The sequence below is a fragment of the Dendrobates tinctorius genome, unplaced genomic scaffold (assembly GCF_039654945.1).
Source record: "Dendrobates tinctorius isolate UK_male_01 unplaced genomic scaffold, ASM3965494v1 ptg000105l, whole genome shotgun sequence".
Taxonomy (NCBI): domain Eukaryota; kingdom Metazoa; phylum Chordata; class Amphibia; order Anura; family Dendrobatidae; genus Dendrobates; species Dendrobates tinctorius.
In genome coordinates, this window is record NW_027361773.1 from 8,061,969 (window position 1) to 8,085,602 (window position 23,634).

General features: G+C 40.5%; 1 protein-coding gene across 1 annotated transcript in view; it reads left to right on the forward strand.

Moving 5' to 3' along the window:
* Positions 1–23,126, forward strand: part of ITIH5 (inter-alpha-trypsin inhibitor heavy chain 5) — a 190,898-nt gene extending 167,772 nt beyond the window's left edge. Inside the window, exons 9-14 of the mRNA XM_073589035.1 lie at positions 601–910; positions 5,289–5,830; positions 7,761–7,814; positions 13,252–13,368; positions 14,449–14,826; positions 17,028–23,126. Of these exons, the coding sequence (XP_073445136.1) occupies positions 601–910; positions 5,289–5,830; positions 7,761–7,814; positions 13,252–13,368; positions 14,449–14,826; positions 17,028–17,305 (1,679 nt within the window). The 3' untranslated portion in view covers positions 17,306–23,126. The remainder of the gene's footprint in view (positions 1–600; positions 911–5,288; positions 5,831–7,760; positions 7,815–13,251; positions 13,369–14,448; positions 14,827–17,027) is intronic.
* The last annotated feature ends 508 nt before the right edge of the window (positions 23,127–23,634 follow it).

Below are 23,634 nucleotides of genomic sequence, written 5' to 3' on the forward strand. Positions count from 1 at the left end.
ATAACAAGATTTGATTGGATGGAAGTATATCAGATGTATCTGATGAATCTGTCATCAGGTTATTGTGACCTAATCTGTGACCAGCATGATGTAGAGACAGAGACCCTGATTCCAGTGTTGACACTTACTGAACAGCTTACTGTAGTTTTGATAAAATCACTGATTTATAAGTAGGAGATTATCACTAGAGGACTAGTAAACCTGCTGCCATGTAGTCCTCCATATTCATGTGTTCTCTATTATACCGCTCCCACCAATGATTGGTAGCTTTCTGTGTACACTGTGCATAGACATAAAGCTGCCAATCAGTGGTGTGGGTGGGGTTATACAAGGCTCAACAGTCTCAGAACTGGTAGATCTACAGTAGAAAAGCCGGTGATATTATCAAAACTGCAGTAAGCAGCCCAGTAAGTGACTCCTCCCCTGAATCAGGGTCTCTACCCCTAAATCATGCTGCTCTCAGGTGGAGTAGCGATAACCTGGTAATAGACTCCCTTTAATAAGACATTTATAAACAGAAGATTAATGTTGACTTTTTATTATTATTGTATGTTGTGGTTTGTCCATGGAGTATACTTATGGAAATATTCTATACTTTAGGTACAAATATAAATGGTGGTATCCAGACGGCGTCAAATCTTCTGAATGATTACCTTGCTAATAATGGCAAGCATGAAAAGAGCGTCTCTCTGATTATATTTTTGACTGATGGGCGACCTACTGTTGGGGAGATTGCATCTACCCGAATTTTGGGAAATACGAAAAATGTCATTCAAGAAAAGTTTTGCCTATTCAGCATTGGAATTGGCAACGATGTGGACTTCCATCTACTAGAGAAACTCTCTCTAGAAAACTGTGGCATGATGCGTCGAATCAGTGAAGATGAAGATGCCGCACTTCAGCTTAAAGGGTACGTAGTTTCCAAAGACATTCTTAAAGGAGTGGTCTGAATTAGAAAATCGCCTGTTAGAAATTAGGTAACTGTAATATTCTGGATGTATCATCGTGTACTAGAGTACAAGGTCCAGCCTCCTCTGGCTGTTCTGGCATGGTCCTTTCTTCCTTCCACAATTTTAGGAAGTGGCATACACACAGCCACGTCACCAAACCTCAATGTATGCCGGCTTAGCTGACTGACCGGCTGACAGTTTTTTCATCTTGAAATTTTGGATAATCATCTACTGCTATTTTGAAAAAAGAAATAAAATTCATCAATTCATGACTACAATTTATTAACAAAGCTCAGTATAACCGTTGTGACCACAACTTGGCAACTGTGAAGACAAATCCGGCCACAGCTAACTCCACAGATAAATATTTACTGCATCTGACAAATGAGTGATGTACACACTAATCACCAGAGCAGCTTCCCCGTGGCTTAGTGCAGCGGTGAATACCAATTTTTAGAGTTTATTTTTCCTGTTGATTTCCCAGGAGAAATTCCAGAATCGACACTGACCCCGGTATATAATTTGGCTCTCCTTAAAGCAAATTGAATATTATTTCTAGAAGCTATTGTTCAGTACACAAACTTACAAGATCAGAAGGGTCACATCTGCAAAGGAGCCTAGTATGACCCTAGAATTTTTTAGTCATTACTCATAAATACTGTAGTCTATCTGCATCTGATAGATAATCAATGAAGTATCGGCGCACCGCTACTCTATTCACACAGGGCACTCCAGACTACTGTTCTCAAGATCCCAGTTGTCGGACCTTTAATAATCACCAATTTTGTGGATAGGTGATAATATGCTATGTCGGAACAACCCCTTTACGTTGCCTGTACACTTTAGATAGCTGTTGGGTGAACAGGCACTTGGCTGACTTCTATCCCTTCCAGTCCCAACCCCCCCATACCCATGTATGCTTGGGGCTCACGTGAAGTTATACTGTGGCACCAGCCCTGCTCAAAATCAGCACCGGCTTTCACTGTCCCTGCCTTTAGATGACTTGAACATCAACAGGAAGTCAGAGCTGTGACTGTTCTCTCACTTCCTCTCGATGTTCAATTTGTCCAAAGTCGGGGACAGTGAAGCCGGTGCGGGTCTCGTGTGCTGTAACAGTGTCACTTGAGCATCAGGAGCGCAAGTGTGGACACTGCTGGAATGGCATCGGCACCGCAGGCAAGTATAGCCATTTTTATTTTAATGGGAGTAAACATTCAGATTGAGAAGGGGCTGTCCGAGTAGTGCACAAGCCCTTCAGGGTTTTTCAAAACCTTGCGGGAGAATAAAGTGAAAAAAAAAACACATTGTCATTTGTATAGCAAAGTTGATCTTCCATTGAATTGATCATAAAAAGCATTTGAAGCAGGTTTTCAAGAGAATCTTAGAGGAGATACGCTTCATAATCCTCATTAAAAAACCCTCTGTGTGAACCTAGCATAAGATTAGTGATTAGACCATAGCTTTAAAACTAAAGCATGTAGGTGGGGTGGCACCCAAATTTAAACCCAACCTGGAGAATGAGTGTCATTCTCAATCCAGTCCTGACCTAATGTCACATAATTACGCAAAAAGTCATTGTGTTACCCAAAGCAGAACACCTCATTAAAGCTTAAACTCAAGACACAGGGAAGCTTTAAACATCCTTTCCGCAACCTGTATAAATTAAAATCAATATTCTGCTTTTTCTAGAAATCAGGGGAGTCCTTACTTTATTCCCATGCCACCCTGGTCCATGGGTCCAAATACCATAGAAGATACTTTTACATTGCAGGACTATGTTTATTTCATTCATCTTTTAACTTGCATAATCCTCTTTTTATAAGTAGCTGAATTCATGCCGGCAAACAATCCAAATACTGTATTTTTAGAGGGAAGGCATGCAATAGCTTCTGAAGATTCCCACAGCCTGCCTATTCAATTAGCTATTTTTACCATTTCTGTGATGGACAGCTGAAAGTTCAGAAGGATAAATAGAGATATGTGTGTCTAATACTGATATCTTCCCCAAGTGAGTAGACATGCAAGGTTTTTTATAAAAATGTGTCTCTTATTTGATCAAACAGATCTATAACAACCCCAACAGGTCAAGTAAAATAAACACCGCTACTATACTGCAAAGATAAAGTTAACCAGCATTTTCATGTCATATTTATTGATATATGTATGCAATCAATCAATGAAGTATTTTTCTGTTTTCTTTCTGTCTTTGTAAAATGTAGATATAAACTGGATAAGGGTTAAACAAACATAAAAGAATTTACTCATTTTTCTAATGCCTGCTTTGACCGTTCCATGATTCCCCAACATGATTTGTATACCACACTTCCGCCATGGCTTACCTTGGGGTGTGTGACCTAAGATCACACCTGCTTAAAAGGCTATTCTCAAGGTGTCTAATTAAACAGCATGAAAATAAGCAAGTTTGCAACTGACTTGATTTTTATCTGCTGTAATTCTCCTCCTCTTAGAGCTTTTATCTTACATAGTGCACATCTTGTTACCATAGAGTTTAGCCACCAGAGCCTGGTCAAGTATGCTCAAAAGTTATATTCCAAGAGTGGAGTTAACCTCTAAAATCCCAACCACTTCTCTCCTGCCTATGTCTTTCTATACAGCAGTTAGCTGCTCACTTCCCTCTCAGCTCCTGATGAGCCGCACTTTTTTGTCATGTTTAATTAATCATAATCCCTCTGGCACCCAGCATCACAGCTCTCAAGTTTTGTGCTTGCTCAAATGCACTGCTCTGTGTTTTAATATGGTGGTAGCTGTGTATATGTCAGAATAAAGCACAGATAGCTGATGTGTTACAGGAGAACTAGTGCTGAGCTTTATAGTTCTACTAATATCACAGTTTTGCTACTTACCAGAACTGTCACTCACAGAGGAGAGCCCACCCTGATAGAAACCCGGAATTAAAGGGTATATTAAGGACTTTATGAAAAAACAAAAAATGGACCTAAGGACTAACAGGCAGAAAATTGCAACTTACCTACCTGTTGTGCATGGCACTGTTCGTCCCCGGCTCCTGCTGGTAATTCAGCTGACGCAACAAGGCCTGACTTCAGCCGTAATTCTGATTGAAAGCTGGCTCCCCCACTTAGGCAGCGTAGATCCGGCTGTCAATCAGAATGAAATTGGAAGTCCCACCCCATTGACAGTGCGGAGCAGAAAAGAAACCTCCGCTCTGTAGACATGACGTCAGCAGAGGCATCGGAATACCCAGCAGGAGCGTCTGTGACTGCTCTGTGCCGGGGAAGAACGGCGCCAGACACAACAAGCAGGTAAGGCCTGTTTCACACTTCAGTTTTTTGTGTCAGTTAAAATCTGTCAAAAAGGCGGAAAAGCGGATCCGTTCCTAACTGATGTGAACGGATGCCACTGGATCCGTTTTTTTGATGGATCCGCTGAATGAAGAATCTTAAAGGAACCGCTGCCCGGGAAAAGAGAGCGAGAGAGAGAAAGATGTTTTCTCTGTCCGCCAGAAATGATTTCAGGGTTAAATTTCCTCCTGACTTCATTCCTCTGGGCATGCGCTGTATAAAAATGCGGATCCTTCACTACAAAAAACATTACATGGTCCGTCCAGGCATCTCAGCGGACACAAAAAAATTGACGGATCCGCAAAAAAACGGATCCACCAGATGGCCATCCGTCAAGATCCGCCAGTAATGCAAGTTAATAGGGAAAAAAAACGGATCTGACAAAAAAAATGGCGGATCCGTTTTTTTTGCAAAAACGGCGGATTTTGACTGATGGTCAAAAACGGAAGTGTGAAATGGTTGTAAGCTGCAATTACCCTGTCTGTTAGTGTTTATGGGTACCCTCTTTAAGCAGACTGCAGAGTTGAAAAAAGGTCAAGAGACAACTTGAAAATAACCCTTTAGAGGGATAGATTGACTTGTGTCCACCATGAATGCTAATATTTTTATAGCATTTGTTTGAATTATGTAGGTTGATATTATTTTGGTCACTTTATGGTAATATTTACTTAGACATTATATGAGACTGATGCTTCGTACTGTACCTTTCTGCAGTGAATGCTTGTGGCTGCACTGTACAGTGTTCATTTTCAGGCACTTGTAAGGAAATGTTATTTAGACAGTGTATGGCTTCTGACTCTGTTTTAAACTGTATTATACAAAACAACCATTATAGCCAAATAATAGCTGTTCTGTTTTGTATTCATTCTCACCTTAGTGGAAAATCCTAAGTAGGTGTCTGAGTATTAGCTCTTAACCAGACATATTTCTCAAAATAATATGTGATGACATACAATAGTCACTGATTGATCTATATAGCTAGTAAACACTACTTTTATTATTAATGTTTGCTTTTCAGGTTTTATGATGAGATCGGCACACCTCTGCTGTCTGACTTACGCATCGACTACCCAGAAGACAGTGTTGAGTACATCACCCAGAACATGTTCTACAATTATTTTAATGGGTCAGAAATTGTGGTGGCTGGAAAACTTGTTAACCAGTCCAATGATATTTTGCATGTGGAAATCAAAGCAAGCAACAGCAATAAATATGTTATCCTAAAAGCCGATATAAAGATTGACGGTGCTGGCCAAAATGAGATTACAGGATCTGAGATCTTTGAGGACAAGAACCACATAGAACGGCTATGGGGTTATCTGACTTTTAAGGAACTACTGACAGCATGGCATAAAAGTGACAGTGATGCGGAGAAAGACACAATAACAAATAAGGCCAGCAAACTTGCCATGAAGTACAACTTTGTGACTCCATTTACACTTCTTGAAGTCAAAGATTATGGATTCCAGGCAGACTTTCCAAAAGAAGATTCAACAAGCCTTTATACAGAGGGGATTGGTCAAAAACTGCTTACCCTGCAAGGAAAAAAAGTTACTCAAGGTAATACAGAATTATCTTTATGCTCTCAAAGAGAATTCATGATCAGAAGATTGCATTTTTTTTTTTAAATCAACCTTTTATTATAAGTTGATTTTGAAAATAATTTTGATTTGAAGTCCTGTCCATATAAACAGAATCTTTAAATGTTCGGGTTTATATACTAGTCACAGGAGCACACACAATAGGCTAATTCTTTCTGTTTCATGCAGCTTTGCTATGTAGATTTGGACACAATGAGAAGAGTCAGCTCATGTTAAAGAGAGAGTAAGCAAGTCGGTGAAAGCGCTATTGAACTACTGCAAGCATACATAAGGTAGAATAGCAACACTTTACACTCAGATAAGGTAGCCTTTATATGTATGAATATTAAATTTCTGTCCAATTAGAATATTAATCCAATTTGGCGTATTTAATGAATAGTTGATCTGTTTGAAATTTATCTTATCTGCCAAAAAACTGATCTTTTGTGTTTAGAAACCTGTCCACCAATCACATTAATCATACCATGCAAACAGCATACTGGAGAGATGGTGCCATTATAGGAAATATAAAGGTTTTAGGTTAGGTCAGTCATAGCACATCAAGTAGAATTTGTTCTATTATAACAAAATATCATTGGTGGGCTAACTTAAACCAATTTCATTTTCTGGATTTTTATTTTGATTGGATAAATATTTCGATCTGTAAGCTAGCTTGATTGGGTTGAAGACCATAGGCCTGATTCATTAAGACCGGCGTTGTTCACGGCAGTCTGGATGAGGAGGCATGCTCGGGTCAGATGCTCCTGATTCATGAAGAGGCGTACAGACAAGTGACTCATCAAATTCAGTATTGAATCCTGCATTGCCCCAGGTTCACCATTGTGAACTGGCAGGAAGACACCAATAGTCTCAAAATGTAGGTGCATCTCCGAGTTGTGGCTAAATATGGGGACTTTTCAAAACTTTTAATCCAGAATTCTGGAGTGAAAGCTTTGCTGAAGTGTCTTTTTTCTTTTACAAATTTGTTGGTAGCATTATTTTATGCCACCTGCTAGTATTACAGGATCTCCTCTTGTTAGTGCAGCCTTTTTAACAGACTGCACAGATCTCCTATTCTCAAATGGCTGCTGATGGAAGAGTACGGGACCAGATCTAGCCATCAGCTCCCTCTAATTAGAAAACATCTCACATGGGAAAGCTGCTTTTAAATTAGAGGTAGATAATTGACAGCTCTGGTCACATACTCCTCCATCAACAGCCATTTTGAGAACAGTAGATTATATGTTGTATGTTAACTTAAGATAAAATACCATAAAATAAATAATAAAAAAAGTAATAAATTAATAAGTAAATAAAGTAAGCTATTAAAGGAAATCTATCCGCATGATTTTCTGTGGAAACTGAGGATATTATGGTGTAGGGTCAGAGAGCCTGACAAGTAATATTGAACGGATTTTCCACTATGGCTGGGATCACACTACTGTTTGTAATGCGAGAAACTCGCACGAGTCTCTCGCTTCAACACCCGGCACTCAGACCGGAGCTGCGGCTGCATGTATTTCTATGCAGCCGCAGCTCCAGTCCTGAATGCCGGTGGCAGCACCGGGTGTTGATGAGAGAGACTTGTGCGAGTTTCTCGCATCACACACGATAGTGTGATCCCGGCCTATCATGCAGTATAATATGTCACTCTCAGAATTAGTTTGATCCGTTGAAGCGTTCCAGAACTATTACATACTATAAATAACCATTGCAATGTTCTGGTAGGAGTGAAGCTGTGGGTCAGTTTTCCTAACAATGCAAGTTCAAAGTGTGGATTTTACAGTAGCGCTGTGTAAATATTTTTCAAGGGAAACATGTTATCAAAAGGAAGCACAGACATATCTGACGTTTTTGGCAGGGAAATGCACAGTAATACACATTTATATAATTTAATTTTTTGTTTATAGGAATTCCATCGAAACTAATAAGCACAAGCAAACCACCCATCTCCAAAACATCAGGTAATTTAATGCCTACTTAGTTACATAAGGGCTGTTTCAGATGGCTGTGATAATTGGTGTGATGTTGGATCGCAATGCATGAGCATCTGATGACCTGAATGTGACAGCTTCATAGGAATATATGCAGCTATCATGCTCACGTCAGATGTGCGGCCAGCACATGCATTGCGATCTGACATCAGATAATAGTAGCACAATCTCAATAGAATTATATATACATATATATTATATCCTTATTTGTGTATTTATTTTCATAGATTGAAATGAGTGAATCTTTGAACAATTTGCCTTGTCAGCAATTCACCGATGAGTTATTTTTTAACAAGATTATTCCGTGGGATGTAAGGCCTCTCTAATAATAAGAGGTTGTGTTTGTTTTGTTTAGTAAAAAAGGAGAGGAGATCTCATTTATATGTATAAATACATGTGTGGCCAATATATAGGGCTGGCACATAACTTGTGAACCCTTGCCCACGTGACCTTTTCATACAGCTAGACAGTGGGTAGAGAAAGTATTCAGACCCCTTTAAATTTTTCACTGTTTCATTGCAGCCATTTGGTAAATTCAAAAAAGTTCATTTTTTTCATTAATGTACACTCTGCACCCCATCTTGACTGAAAAAAAACAGAAAAGTAGAAATTCTTGAAAATTTATTAAAAAAAGAAAAACTGAAATATCACATGGTCATAAGTATTCAGATCCTTTGCTCAGTATTGAGTAGAAGCATCCTTTTGCGCTACTACAGCCATGAGTGTTCTTGGGAATGATGCAACAAGTTTTTCACACCTGGATTTGTGGATCCTCTGCCATTGTTCCTTGTAGATCCTCTCCAGTTTTGTCAGGCTGGATGGTGAACGTTGGTGGGCAGCCATTTTCAGGTCTCTCCAGAGATGCTCAATTGGGTTTAGGTCAGGGGTCTGGCTGGGCCAGTCAAGAATGGTCACAGAGTTGTTCTGAAGCCACTCCTTTGTTATTTTAGCTGTGTGCTTAGGGTCCTTGTCTTGTTGGAAGGTGAACCTTCGGCAAAGTCTGAGGTCCAGAGCACTCTGGAAGAGATTTTCATCCAGGATATCGCTGTACTTGGCTGCATTCATGTTTCCTTCAATTGCAACCAGTCATCCGGTCCCTGCAGCTGAAAAACACCCCCATAGCATGATGCTGCCACCACCATGTTTCACTGTTGGGATTGTATTGGGCAGGTGATGAGCAGTGCCTGGTTTACTCCACACATACCACTTAGAATTATCACTACAAAAGTTCTATCTTTGTCTCATCAGACCAGACAATCTTATTTCTCATAGTCTGGGAGCAGGGTCGGACTGGGGTGTCTGGGGCCCACCAGGAGAATGGACTCTAGGGGTCCACCCTACAGCTATATGCAAATATCTGTCAGTCGTTATCCCAATTATAGTGGAGCATCGGCTGTAAAACACAGGCAGCTCCTGCAAATCTACTGTGCGCCCCCATAACTGGGATGTATAATTACAGTAGTTTACATTAATGGGGTTCTTTGGTTAAAACAAATTATCACCGATCCATAGGCTCCACAGGATAGGTGATCGCTTAGGTCCAACCATTAGAAACTGCACGATCGGAAGAATGAGGAAGTTTTATCATTGATAGGACACTTATCCCCATTTTAAAATCGAGCGGCAGGTGGGATATCTGACCGCAGCTCCATTCACCCTCTTTGGAGCTTCTAGAAAAAAACAAGTGCAGCCACTGAGGGAATGAATTGATCAGTGGTCAAGTCAGACATGCCACTCCAGTCTAATGGGGATGAAAAGTTCCACATTTTGCTGAATGGGTCCAAGTAGTCAGACCCCCACCAATCAACACATTATTACTTATCCTGTGGAGAGATGATTACCGGTACTTTTTTCCACAGGAAACCTCCTGTAAGTGCATCTCTGCCGCTGTGTACAATGTATTTAATCTCCAGTGGAAATAAAGAATCTTATAAATAATATCAGAGAACAAATGACTGCTATACACAACACAATCCCCTATAACAAGACCAATATCACACATACAGGAAGAAGTACCAAAACACCATGACCAGACCACATGGTGACCAAATAATACTACATACAAGGGACAAATACCATTACACTATAACCAGACCACATAGTGACTGAATAATACTACATACAAGGGACAAATACCACCACACCATGACCAGACCACATATTACCACCACATAGTGACCGAAAAGTATGACATATTATCAGCATATAGGGCCAAATAATACAACATACAAGGAGAAATACTGCCACACCGTGACCAGACCACAAATTACCACCACATAGTGACTGAATACTACAATACTGATTATGAATACAAACCACAACACTAACAACACTGTTATTACCACCAGTGACATTATACACAGTACCTTTGTATAAAGTGTCAGTCGTCAGTGTACAGATAATACGGTGATCACCAGTGACATTATACACAGGATCACTGCATATAGTGTCAGTGTACAGGTAATACAGTGACAACCAGTGACATTATACACAGGAACTCTGTATATAGTGTCAGTGTACAGATAATGCAGTGATCACTGGTGACATTATACACAGGAGCTCTAAATATAGTGTGTACAGGTAATACAGTGATCACCAGTGACATACACAGGAGATCTGTTTATAGTGTATGGTGTACAGGTAATACAGGGATCACCAGTGACATTATACACAGGAGCTCTGCATATAGTGTCAGTGCACAGGTAATACAGGGATCACCAGGGACATTCATTATACACAGGCGCTCTCTGTATAGTGTCAGTGTACAGGTAATACAGTGATCACCATTGACATTATACACAGGACCTCTGTATACAGCATATAGTGTATAGTGTGTGTGCATGTAATACACTGACTCAACAGTGACATCTGTAGTTGAAGTCCTTCATCTTTGCTTTTCTTCAACCAGCACAGACCGCCATCATTTCTTCAAACCAGGACTTGTCTCTGCAAAAAATAACACGCAGTCATCAATAGCTGACCGCTTCCAGAGCATTTTCCTTACTTTTTCCCTGACTTCTACACTATGTCAGATGAAGAAGAAAAGTGACGTAGTGCCACCTTGCACAGTAACAGGATCCCCCCTTCTGTTCCCTCCATGGAAAACCATTTCCTAAAAAGTAAATTATATTACAGTAGTAATAATGTCCCTAATTGGACCCTAAAGAAATTATGTTCCCCATTTGTCACCATAAACTAATATAGCATGTTCCTCATTCTGGCCCCCAAACAGTAATAAAGTCCCTGATCCTGACCCCCTATATTTTATAATATGCTCCAGCCTGGCTCCCTATGTCTCTTGTCCAGACTGGCCCCCAGATATCCATCCCGCTTCCCCAGGAATACATACTGGTCCTCACATGTCTCTTGTCCTGCCCCACCATATATCTCTCCTGGACCCCAATATATCCTTACTGGCTCCCCCATATAGCCATCCTGGCCCCATATATATATGCAACTTGCCCCCACATATATATCCATCCTGGCCCCTCCCCATATATCTACATATATCTGCATCCTGGTCCCTTGCCCTGCCCCCCTCCCCCATAAATCTATCTTTGCCCGCCATATATATGCATCCTGGCTCCTCATATATCCATCCTGGTCCCTTGTCCTGCCCTTCCCTTCCCCCAATATATCCATCCTGGCCACCCTCCCCCCCATATATCCATCCTGTCCACCCCTCATATATCCATCCTGGCCACCTCATATATGCATCTAGGCCCCCCATATATATGCAGCTTGGTCCCTTGTCCTGCCCCTCCATGTATATCCATCCTGGCCCCCTCTCCATATATCCATCATGGCCCCCTCCCCCATATATCCATCCTAGCTGCTCCATATATGCATCCTGACCAGCCATGTATATGCATCCTGGTCCCTTGTCATGCCCCCCCATAAATTCATCCTGGCCCCTCACATATATGCATCCTGGCTCCCTCATATATCCATCCTTGTCTCTTATCCTGGCCCCCCATATATCCATCCTGGCCCCCCATATGCATCCATATGGTCCCTTGTCCTGCCCCCACGTGTATCCATCTAGGCCCCCCATATTTATCTATCCTGCCCCCCCAAATGTGTATCCATCCGGGCCTCTCTTCCTGCCCCTGGCCCCCCCGTGTGTGTATCCATCGTGGCCCCTTGTCCTGCCCCCATGTGTATCCATCCTGACCCCCCCGTACGTGCATCCATCCTGGGCCCCCCTGTATGGGAATCCATCCAGACCCCCCTCTCCCCTGTATGTGCATCCATCCAGGCCCCCCTCCCCTGTATGTGCATCTATCCAGGCCCCCCTCCCCTGTATGTGCATCCATCCAGGCCCCCCCCGTATGTGCATCCACCCAGGGCCCCCCCTCCCCTGTATGAAAGAGAGAGAAGAAAAAAACCCATTATCTTTTATTTTTACCTGCCTGCGCTCCCGGCGGTGGCATCCTCCGCTGCAGGTCGGCACGCTCATTGTAAATTGGCCGCTGACATAGCCGAGGCCAGCGGTGGATGTGTGCGCCTGTCGCATGACACTGACGTCATACGCCGGGTGCACACTTGCCAGTATCAATCGGGACACGTGCCGCAGCAGTTCAGGTAATGAACGCTGCCTGCGCGCGCCCCAGCAGATACGCTGCCTGAGCTTTTAAAGGGCACACGCCCCTTAAAACCGCACTTTTTTTTCTTTTCCTCCTCCTTCCCACAGCCAAGGGCCCACCTAAAAACACATCTCTTTAGACAGGTCTATCACCTCACCTCTGTAATCTAACTTTTTTAGTTCTCCCTTCCTACACTTTCCTCAGAATCTGTCCCTTCCTATGATCTGTTCATAGGACATACAGATGCTGGCTGGAGAGTCAGTTCGTACATCTTCAAATGAATACCCTTATTTAGTATAAAGATGGCTGGACCATAATACAATACTTGCACTTTATTGTTACCTTTTTAGTCCCTTCAATTTCCTCATAGATTGGAAGCTCTTGTGAGCAGGATTCTGGCTCCTCTTTTTTGGATTGCTGAAATATCTGTTATTATGTGATGTCTAAGATTGTTTGTGTGGAAATAAAATTGCTATAGAAATAAAATCATTATCTTGGAGTATCCAGCATGATGATGCCCATATACTGTATTATATCCACATGCCACAATGGGCCATATGGATAAGCATTTTTTTTATCGTGCACCATGTAATGTTGATGAGAAAATGTATGGATGCACGCCTTATAGATGGCATAGAAGGGTATAGACTGCTCCATGGGACCAGGAAAAATCCAGCACATAACTTGTTAATTGGTTATGCTTCAAGAATCAACATGAACTGATGACTTAAAGATTCAAAAGAACAAACTTAATAAAGATTTTTAGATACCTGGATTAACTATTCTCAGTTAACCTTTTGTATTTCTCCCCGTCCTTTTAGCGGATGGTGATCCCCATTTTGTTGTTGATTTCCCGCTGAGTAAACTGACAGTGTGCTTCAACATTGATGGTGAGCCCGGTGACATACTAAGGCTTGTGTCCGATCACAAAAACTCTGGTAAGTTGCTAATAAAATTTGTGATTAGCCTGTCAAATGAAAGAACAAAAACTAATTTTATGCATGAAGTCCCAACTAATACTATTTCAGAAATGCTTTTCCATTGTTAATTCATGTGAATAATATTTTAGATGTTAATTCATTTCAGTCATCTTCAGCTTAGTTCCCAAGCCAGGTCTTCTTGGCTTCGGTCTTCCTGCTTTCTAATTCCTCACGGTACAGAGTTCAATTCTCCATCTATGTTACTAGTTATTATGTTACTCCAATTACGTCAAACTGTGTGGAGGTGTAATCTAGCTAAATAAACCCTACACAATTTCTACAAAATAAAATTGACAAAATAAAAAATATGTTCAACCATATACAAAATTGTTGACAATTTTACTGGTCGATAAAAGCTACAATGGACTAAATCATTAAGCTATTAATTAGAGATGAGCGAATTTGTTCGGTTTTGGTTCCGAACACGATCGGCATCGAATATTGTTTTTGCAATATTTGTTGAATACAGCTGAAAGTCATTAGAGTCAATGGGAGTAGAAATTACCAAATATGCTTGGAACCGATCATCAAACATACATTCGGCACAAATAGTGTTCGAATATGGCACGAATATGTCAAAATCGGATTCGGGGACAAAAAAACAAATTCGCTCAACAATACTACTAATATGAACATGAAGGATCATAATTATAAGCCAAATATATTTATAGCTAAATTTAATGTCTATAATATATACACTTCACAATGGTTTTTCCACTGTCGATGGGAAAGTTTAGCCTGTCATGCACATTAGATGGTTTAGCCGGTCATTTGTCCAGCAGCCATTTCAACCATACACATACCAGCGCTTGTTCAGCCGAGCTCTCCTGTGTTTTCTATGAGAGCAATTGCCAGACATGTCTAGCTACGTCTTATCTACAAGAGACAATATGATCGTCTGTCATGTTAGTTGTTCAGAATTTTCCTATTTTACCCACAGTGTTTAAATGGTACGATATTAAACTATGAACCTTTGCCAAAACCATTGTAGTCAATATCCGAATAACCTAAGTAAATCATGTTCTATTTATGTTTAAGGTGTAACCGTAAATGGAGAGTTAATAGGAGCTCCAGCCCCACCAAATGGTCATAAGAAACATAGGACCTATTTTAGCAGAATTACCATCATCATCAATAAACCAAGGCGCACTTATATAGAAGTTACTCCCTTCAAAGTTATACTGGACAGTAAAGATCGTCTCATTCTCACATGTGACAAGAATGCAATAGTGAAAAACGAGGATCTAATGGTCTCCATCGCTGCCAAGTCAAATGTTACCATAACTGTCCAAGGGACTATTAGCTTTGTTATTCTGGTTCATCGCTACAAAAATCCAGCTCCATATCAGAAGAATCACTTGGGATTTTACATTTCTAACAGCAAAGGATTGTCTCCTAATTCTCATGGCCTATTAGGTAAGGTGGAAAGCTCTTAAATTCTTGGTCTTTCATTTGCTGCAGTGGATGTACAGTATATATTAACAAAACAAGAAGTTGATACAACAGAATTTACTAAAGGAACCAAAAAGCAATAATTCACTTAAAGGCATAATATGACATCAGCCTATAAAAGTTATTCTTCGTATTAGAAAAAGCTATACAATTATTAACAGTGCCTGAGACGCTGGAACCAGCATTTGGATACATGCTATACAATAGCTACAAGGACGTAGGAGGCAATAGATTGGAGATACCCACTTAATTAAATACTGTAGGAAAATTTCTAGGCATAAAGATAGCGAAATACACTCCTCAGCATTGAAATGTCAGCACCAAGAAGGAAAACTCAAGGAATTTTGGGAATCACAGGATAGACGTGTTAATAATACGCAAATGATGAGAGGTGGAAACAAAATTTTCAAACATCTCAACTTATGCAGGATTGAGTATAAGTGCCATGCTCAGAAATACACACACTTACCCGGCTTGAGATGCTATAAATAAGATTATTAATGCTTGTAAGAGAAAAGTTTGGCCGAATTTACTTGAGCACCCAAATGATTAAGAAGCGTTACTGGCAAGTCACTTTACAATTGTCAATGACATTCCAGATGTACTCAATGGGAGACAAGTTCAAAGATGCTGCAGGCCATTTTAGCACATTCAGGCCACATAGGCTAGTCACAATAGGACTAGCAACATGTGCCCTGGCCTCTTGGGACACAATGGAAAAATGTCCATACCACTGGTCCCACAATTGATCTATTCTGCACTACAAGTGGAATTGGACATCACATACCCTCCTCAGACCCAGAAGTCTTATAATAGAGTTCCCGTTGTACACTACAGTGTACCCAAGGTCTAAAGGCAGCTATAAAGCCTAAGGAATCAAACAGTGTTACACAAACCATCAGAGACTGGAATGCAGGTCTATCCTCTTCAGCGGGGATTTCACAAGGCAATGTCACAATGACTCTACTCCTAGGATGATAATCTGGAGAGGTATAATGTATGGTAGCCAGACCCCTCTAGTCTTTTCTCCAGGTAAATTAACAGTTTGGTATTAAATTGATTTGATCATGGAACCAGTCGTGTTGCCATTTTTACAAAATGTCCTATGAGTAATTTTTCAAGAGGAGAGTAGCTTTTGTGGCCTTAATGTGGTACAATGGCCTGTAACATTTCTGGACTTGTTTCCTGTCGAGTACAATGTTTTGTTATGGGTTGCCATTTGCATAGGAATCTGCCAGCAGTAGATCTTGATGTTTTTCATGCCCAAGTAAATAAAACACAGCAGAATATTCCTCAGATAACCATTAATAACCTCATTGACAGCATGCCAAGGTGTGTAAATGCCATGTACTTCTACATGTGGTACTGAATACAGAATGAAGCGTACAAGAAACAAAATGAGCATAAACCCTGCTGTAACTAAATAAGTAAGAAGGGTTTTTAATAAAACAGTATTTTTTTTCATAAAATAAAAGCATAAAAGCCATCCCATCATTGTCAAGGTGACCCTATTCGGGATGGTCCTACAATGTCTAATATTAAAACCTCCTGGAGCAGGACATTACATTTAAAAATGTTCCCAAGGTTGAGGTATCCACAGTTCGGGACCCAGTCCTTTGTCTGCCCTTATTCACACAGGAAACTTCTGACACATGGTAAGCTTTTAATGTTAGACGGTGTAGGACAGTCCCGAATAGGGTAACCGTGCTAATGGTGGGATGGCTTTTATGTTTTTTTTAATAAAAAGTGTTAAGAACTCTGTTATTTAAATACACTATTGCTTTTTACTTATTTAGTTAAAGAAAGGTTTATGCTCCATTTGTTTCTTGTAGGTTTTGTCTGTTTAATGGCGAATGTCAACATGCGTTTATATTTTGCATGTATACCAACTCAAACTCCAGCTCAATTTTTGTCAATACAGAATAATCTGTGATGTTTTGAAAATTTTGGTTCCATCTTTTCGCCATTTGCATATCATTAACACGATGGTTGATCCGGTTATTTCCACCACTCCACACCTTGTTGTTTTCTGTGTTGCAGTTTCAATGTTGTATATACTAGTTCTATTTCTGATGATGCATTACTTTTAGTTAATTAGAAAGTTGTTCAAGAATTATAAGGAAACAGATGTGAAAATAGAAGTTACATTATCTTTTTTTTCACAGGCCAATTCTTATATAATGAAGTTAAAGTCACAAATGTGTCAGTGGGCACCAGGGACCAAGCCACAGCCCTGTCTTCAAATATTGTCAGTATGTTGAAGGTGCAAAATCGCTCAATCCCTGTGATAAGAAAGCAGAGGAAGTTGTACAATGGCCTTCAACAAGTTGATTGTTGGTTTGCAAAAAATAATGCAGAGAAACTGATTGATGGAATTTATCAGGATTATCTGGCATCTCATCCTTTTGACTGTGGGAATGATTTAATAACAAATGAAATTTAAATCAGGACTCAAGGTGGACAACATCAACAATATTGAGCTGATCAGTTTCCAGGAGACAATCTGTGGACTAGAACATGATGCTGGCAAAATGTTGTTTCCTTACATTTGGATCCATCTTGCACAGTGGATACATAATGTTGCTTTTATGTGTTACAGAAAATAATGTGACTTGTTTGCATAAATTGTTCCATGAGAACATTTACAATTGAACCAAAGCTGATATGATGCTCATGCTCATTACTGCATAGATAGGTGTTAAAGAGGACCTGTCACCAGGTCAAAAGCGACCATTTTTGCTCCTGCTTTATTCACACTGCTCTCTTACGTATACTTTTTTTTTCTTTTTTTAAATCTGCCAGACATATAGACCTTTTCACTAAGTGTTGATTTTTATAGTCTTTACCCAAGGGACGAGGCTTACAGTATTCTTTGTAGTGGAGGGAGGAGAAATCGTTAGGCTGTTCATTACTGTATTACCCTGGTAGCAATGCCCGCTTGGAAAAGACCATTTAAATTATGACTAAATAAAAGGGCCCATATCTCTGGAACTGCATGACTGATTTGAAAAAAAAAAAAGAAAAAAGATAAAGTCTTCTTAATATTTAACCATAGTCTTATGATATATACTAACTTCTTGTGTACAATGAAAATCTGCATCGTTTACTGCGTAATTTACAAAATCGTTTTTACTAGTTACTTTATTCACTTGGATTCAGATTTATTGCATTGAATGGATGGTCCATTTAGGTCAAGCACATTTTATCCAAGGAATGAAAAACTTACAGTACCTCCAGATATACAGAGCAGATTGAGACACTATTAAGTTAGAGTCTTAGTGACTTCTGAAGACTGGAGGAACCCATGTACATGAAAATGGAGGCCACTTTACAATGGTTTGACTTATTTTATATAGGATTATTTTTGCACTGTTTAGGACTTGCATAAAATGCAGTGAAATGACAGTACTACTTTGAAGAAATATAATTTGGATTGTTTAGAGCTGTATTATTTACCGTATGTCAAGTTGAATTTTAAAATTCAACTATTCAAGACCTGATGGGCAGGTACATGTACAAATTAAAGGATATGGACATCTCTCAAATGTTTTATTGCATAGTATGTTTTTTAAAAAAAATGTTTTTCGATAATATATGTGTTCAACTGTTTTTAATAAAATCAATTGTTTTCTGCAGTCTGCATGCCCCCATAAACTTCAAGCTGCTTGATGCTGTTCATTCTCAATCCTTAAAGCCAGTTTCCTGTTAGGTCAGTTCTCCACACGCTCTCCCTCCTATCCTAGGTGATAATATCAGCTCTTATCCCAGGTTAATTGATTTTATTTCAATTTAAATAGATTAGAGAGGAGAGAGACTGATCCAATAGGGCACCATCTTTCAAATTTACCAAAAAACTGCTTCAAGCAGGCTATTTTACTACATGCAAGATGTGGAACACAAATGATAAAATGTTTTTAATTAAAAGGAAATGCAAATGTGTCTTATTCCCTAAAATACATAGAATAGAAAAATATATATATAAGGATTTGATATAAAATGGGATAGGTGATGGGAGAACTATAAGTGGTCACAATTATACCTTTTACATATATATTATTATTAATGTAAAAGGAACTTTTCTAGAGACAGGTTTCCTTAGTAGAAAGAATAGTACAAAACTATCCTTTAACAATTGGACCCATATTCTACAACCTGTATGCTAATGACATTCCAAAAGGTAAGTGATGTAGACCACATATAACCAGGAATTGTTGCTATGTTATGTAGAAAAGCTGGGGATATATAACATATCTACAGTATACCCATATGATGCCTACAGTCTAGAAAGCTAAAATGTTGAACCCCATAAAAAAGTCCTCTTCATATATAGAATATATTCTGAAAGACAGGGTAACTGGTCCAAAATCTGATTTATGTAGTACTACCCGCCTTGTCAATAAATATATAATATTTGCGAATGTCTGTTAAAACTTTGGGACTGATTCAACAAAGCTTTCATGCCAGAATTCTGGCGTAAAAGCTTTGAAAAGTTGCCAAATTAAAGCACAACCTGAAGTTGTATCTCAATTTTGTGATTTTTGGCCTCTTCGTGCCAGTTTTTCCAAGCTCTGCAGAAATAGGCAGACCTGGGGGGGAGGAATGGGGTGTGGGCAGGGGTGGGTCACCACAACTTGTCTAATTCATGACAAGCTGTGGCATTCACTATGAAAGAAATCTCACTCTAGTACCTGACTGGAGTGAGATTTCTGGCATTATGCATTTTCATGAATCTTGATGAATTTGGAGTTTGACTTTTAAAACTACTACATATTAATATTTTTCCTATACATTATTTTTTCAATTACATCAGCAATAAATAATTTCATACTTTTCTTTTAAATGATGTCAATTTCAGAAGCAAATATTAAGAGCAGGACACATATTGATTAAATCTGAAAGCACTGAAATTGAATTGTAATATCTCTGGATTTTTTGGTTAGCTCATGTGAGGTATCCAGCATACAGTTGACTTTCTATATACGAAGATTTTGTATATAAAACTGATGATAGTTTTTTATTGGAATGTCCCAGACACTAATGCTCATTACTGTAGTCACAGACTTTTGTTAGTTTTATGCTTATCACATTTCTCACTACAGTTATGTGAATGTTAGGCTAGAAAAATGCACAGCTTTTGTAGACTATATTCTTATTAATATCCACAAATGTTTCTAGAAAAAACAGATAGAAAAAAATGATAAAATCTAGAGCTTACAATATACTACTACAAATCACAAGATAAGAGAGATAAGAGTTTTACTATGGTTATATGTCTTTAGGGGAAAATCCACCTTTAAGGGAACCTGTCATGTCAAAAATGCTATTGACTGTCACGGCTGCGGCGGTAGCCGCCGCCACTGCCAGCACTCACCCGTCCTCCCCCCGCCGCGCTGGTTCCGCCTTCTCCTCACTCCCGTCCTCCTGGCTCCGTCGGGCCATGTGCACTTGCTCTAGGGCGCGGGCGCGCTCTCTGAGGGTTCCTTAACCCTGCAGCGCCCGCCCAGAGCTGTGAGGCCACCAATGAGAGCTGTGCACAGGCTATATCAGGCGTCTCCAAGATGGTGGAGACGCCTGATTATCGTGTGCCTTGCCTGCGGTGTTCTGGCCGGGTTGCAGGAGCCTTCCTGTAACCTTCCTCCTATTCCTGCCTTGTTTCAGTCTGGTGCTCGCTCCCAGTTCTGTACTCCAGTGTCCTGTCCTGTACTCTGTTTCTCCGTCCTGTACTCCAGTGTCCTGTCCTGTGCTCTGTATCTCCGTCCTGTACCCCAGTGCCCAGTTCTGTGCTCCGTATCTCCGTCCTGTACTCCAGTACCCTGTCTTGTACTCTGTGTCTCCGTCCTGTACCCCAGTGCCCAGTTCTGTGCTCCGTATCCCCGTCCTGTACTCCAGTGCCCTGTCCTGTACTCAGTGTCTTCACCCGGTACTCCAGTGCCCAGTCCTGTACTCCGTATCTCTGTTCAGTACTCCAGCACCCAGTCCTGTACTCCGTGTCACCGTTCTATACCTTGACCTGCACTTCCTACCCCGTTCTGCTTTCTATCCTCAGTCCTGTACCTTTCATTCATCCGTACCTCCTGTGAGCCGCCCCTCTTGGTACCGGCTGTCGCGGTGCTGACCTCTGCGGTCCTGCCCCTAACGATCCCTGTATAGGGGTCGGTCATCACCTGGCGTGCTCGGCCCAGGGGCTCCAGATCCGCGACCCAGAGGGTCCACTCTTGGACGTTGTCCGCTCCTGATCGTCACAGTGACCAGCAGATATGGAGTTAATATGCAGGTTAATAGCCACCGCACTGGAAGCACGGCTGCTGGGAGAAAATTAACTTTATTCCTCCCACCAGCCTTGGGCTTTCAGTCATAGAGACGCGGCTTCAGTCAACAGCCAGTACATAGTCAGTGGTGGCTGTAACCTCGCCATGGCACTGACTGACAAGCAGTGCAGCATTGCAGAGGCAGCTGTCAATCAGTGCCGGGACATGGTTACAGCCACCACTGACTATGTACTGACTGGTGACTGAAGCCGTGCCAGTTGCTCCTCTATGACTGAAAGCCTAAGACTATGTTTGCAAGTGCTCAATGCTTACCTAGGAAAACAGCCATGCTCATAGACTACACAGGTGACCGAAAACCAAGGCTTAAGGCCCTTTTACATTTAGCGATGCACCAGCGATCCAACCAGCGATCCGACCCGGTCAGGATCGCTGGTGCATTGCTAAATGATCGCTAGTGAGCTTTCATACAGAAAGATCTCACAGCGATGCAGCAGCGACGCAGCGCACGATACTTACCATTCACACACAGCGATCCTGCGTCCTCCCGCCCGCGTCCAGCGTCGCTCGTCGTCACAGCAGGAAGTCTCAGCAGGAAGCGCCCGACGAGAAATGGAGCCGGACATTCTCGCGCGATCAGCGATGGACAGCGGGGGAGCCGGTCGCTGGTAAGTATCACACATAGCGATATCGCTAGCAATATCGCTATAATGTCACAAAACCAGTGACGTTTTAGCGATATTGCTAGCGATATCGCTTAGTGTAAAACCCCCTTTAGAGCAATGAACTGAAGAATTAGAGATTCCTCTATTCTTAAGCATTTACACAATTTTTAATAACCAGTAAAATGCAAAGTTGCTTGTTTTTACAAACATTTTGCACTTTCAACCATTTATGAAGCCGACTTAACCTCTAACATGTTCGGTCGAATACATACAGTATTGTAAATAGGGAGGTGTACCAATCTACATGTGTAGCAATTGTCTGAAAATATGATCTACCGTAGTTTTATTTGTTTGTCTAAATCAAAATGTAACACATTGTGATACTATGCATTTTCAGTACAATAGTGTAAAATGTATTAAACTAAAAATATGATTTTTTTTTTTTTACAGTTACAAAAAAAAAAAATCTGCATTCTGGGTTGTACAGCTCATTTTATCAAATGTCTAGTCTCATGTATAAATATCCAGTTGGTAGAGATGCAAAGTATGCCCACTATGCATCAAATACTGCAGGTTTATACCACAATGAAGCGTGATATTTTCTATTGGATTCTATGCACCACATTGAAATCCACAATACTGCCATGAGCAGACCGCTTTGTGCTTAAGCGCTTGAATATAAAAAATAAATATTAAAAGCCTCCCTAGAGAATCGATTGATAGTGGCGGTGCCTGGTTCTCTATAATAAAACTGAGCTGCAAATTCAGATGAGCACGAGCTACACAAGAAAAGAAATGAGTTGTGGTAGTTTGCCCTTACATTACACTACCATCCTGTTTCTCATCTCATGTTGTATTATTTGAAGCCAAGTTAGCTTATTCATGTTTAGCACAATATAGCTAATAAAAGAGTATACTACGGTAAATAATAAATGTATTATGGATAGGTCATTCGTGCTCTGGCTGCTCCTGTGTGATTTATCTGGATTACAGATAGAGGAAACACTGCAGGGCTGGGACAGCGGATGTCAGAATTTGGTGCTGACTTCATTACATCATCATTCCTAAGCGCTGTGTCATTTTCTCAAGAGAAGATCTCAGTGCTCTTGTATGTCATTATGTAATAGATATTCCCTGGATTATTTGTCTTTTTTGGGTGGGTTCAAAAAATGTTAAGATTTGTTATTCGAACCTCAATTTTAACAAAATTTATTATAGATCTGCTATATGATACCTGTATGATATAATTTGTGTCATTAACTCTGTTGCCAAAGCAAGGATCTTATTATAAATAAAAGCCATCTACAGAGATGTAAAAACATAACAGATAAAATGTTTTGTACTCGTGTTTTCATTTACAGCTGCTCAGATCTTGGCCCACATTCTTAGGTCATCAATAATAGATTGTGGGGGGGGGTCTGACAACCGGGGTCTCACCGATCAGCTGTTTGCAACATCCAAAAGTATATAGTGTATGGAGTGAGTGGATGTATGGGCAGGTTATGAGTAATGCAGCTCAGTTCTTATAGAAGTGAATGGTAACTGAGTGACTCCATCACCTAATTACTTACGGTCACTGCAGGAGCTACAAACAGCCGATCAGTTTGAGGTGCCAGGTGATGGACCCCTACTGACCCGATATTTGATGAGAGTGATGGACAACCACTTTAAAGCCTCATTACTAGTGATGAGCGAGTATACTTGTTACTAGAGATTTCCCGAGCATGCTCGGGTGATCTCCGAGTATTTGGGCGTGCTCGGAGATTTAGTTTCTGTCACCATAGCTGTATGATTTGCGGCTGCTAGACAGCCTAAATACATGTGGGGATTTCCTAACAAAC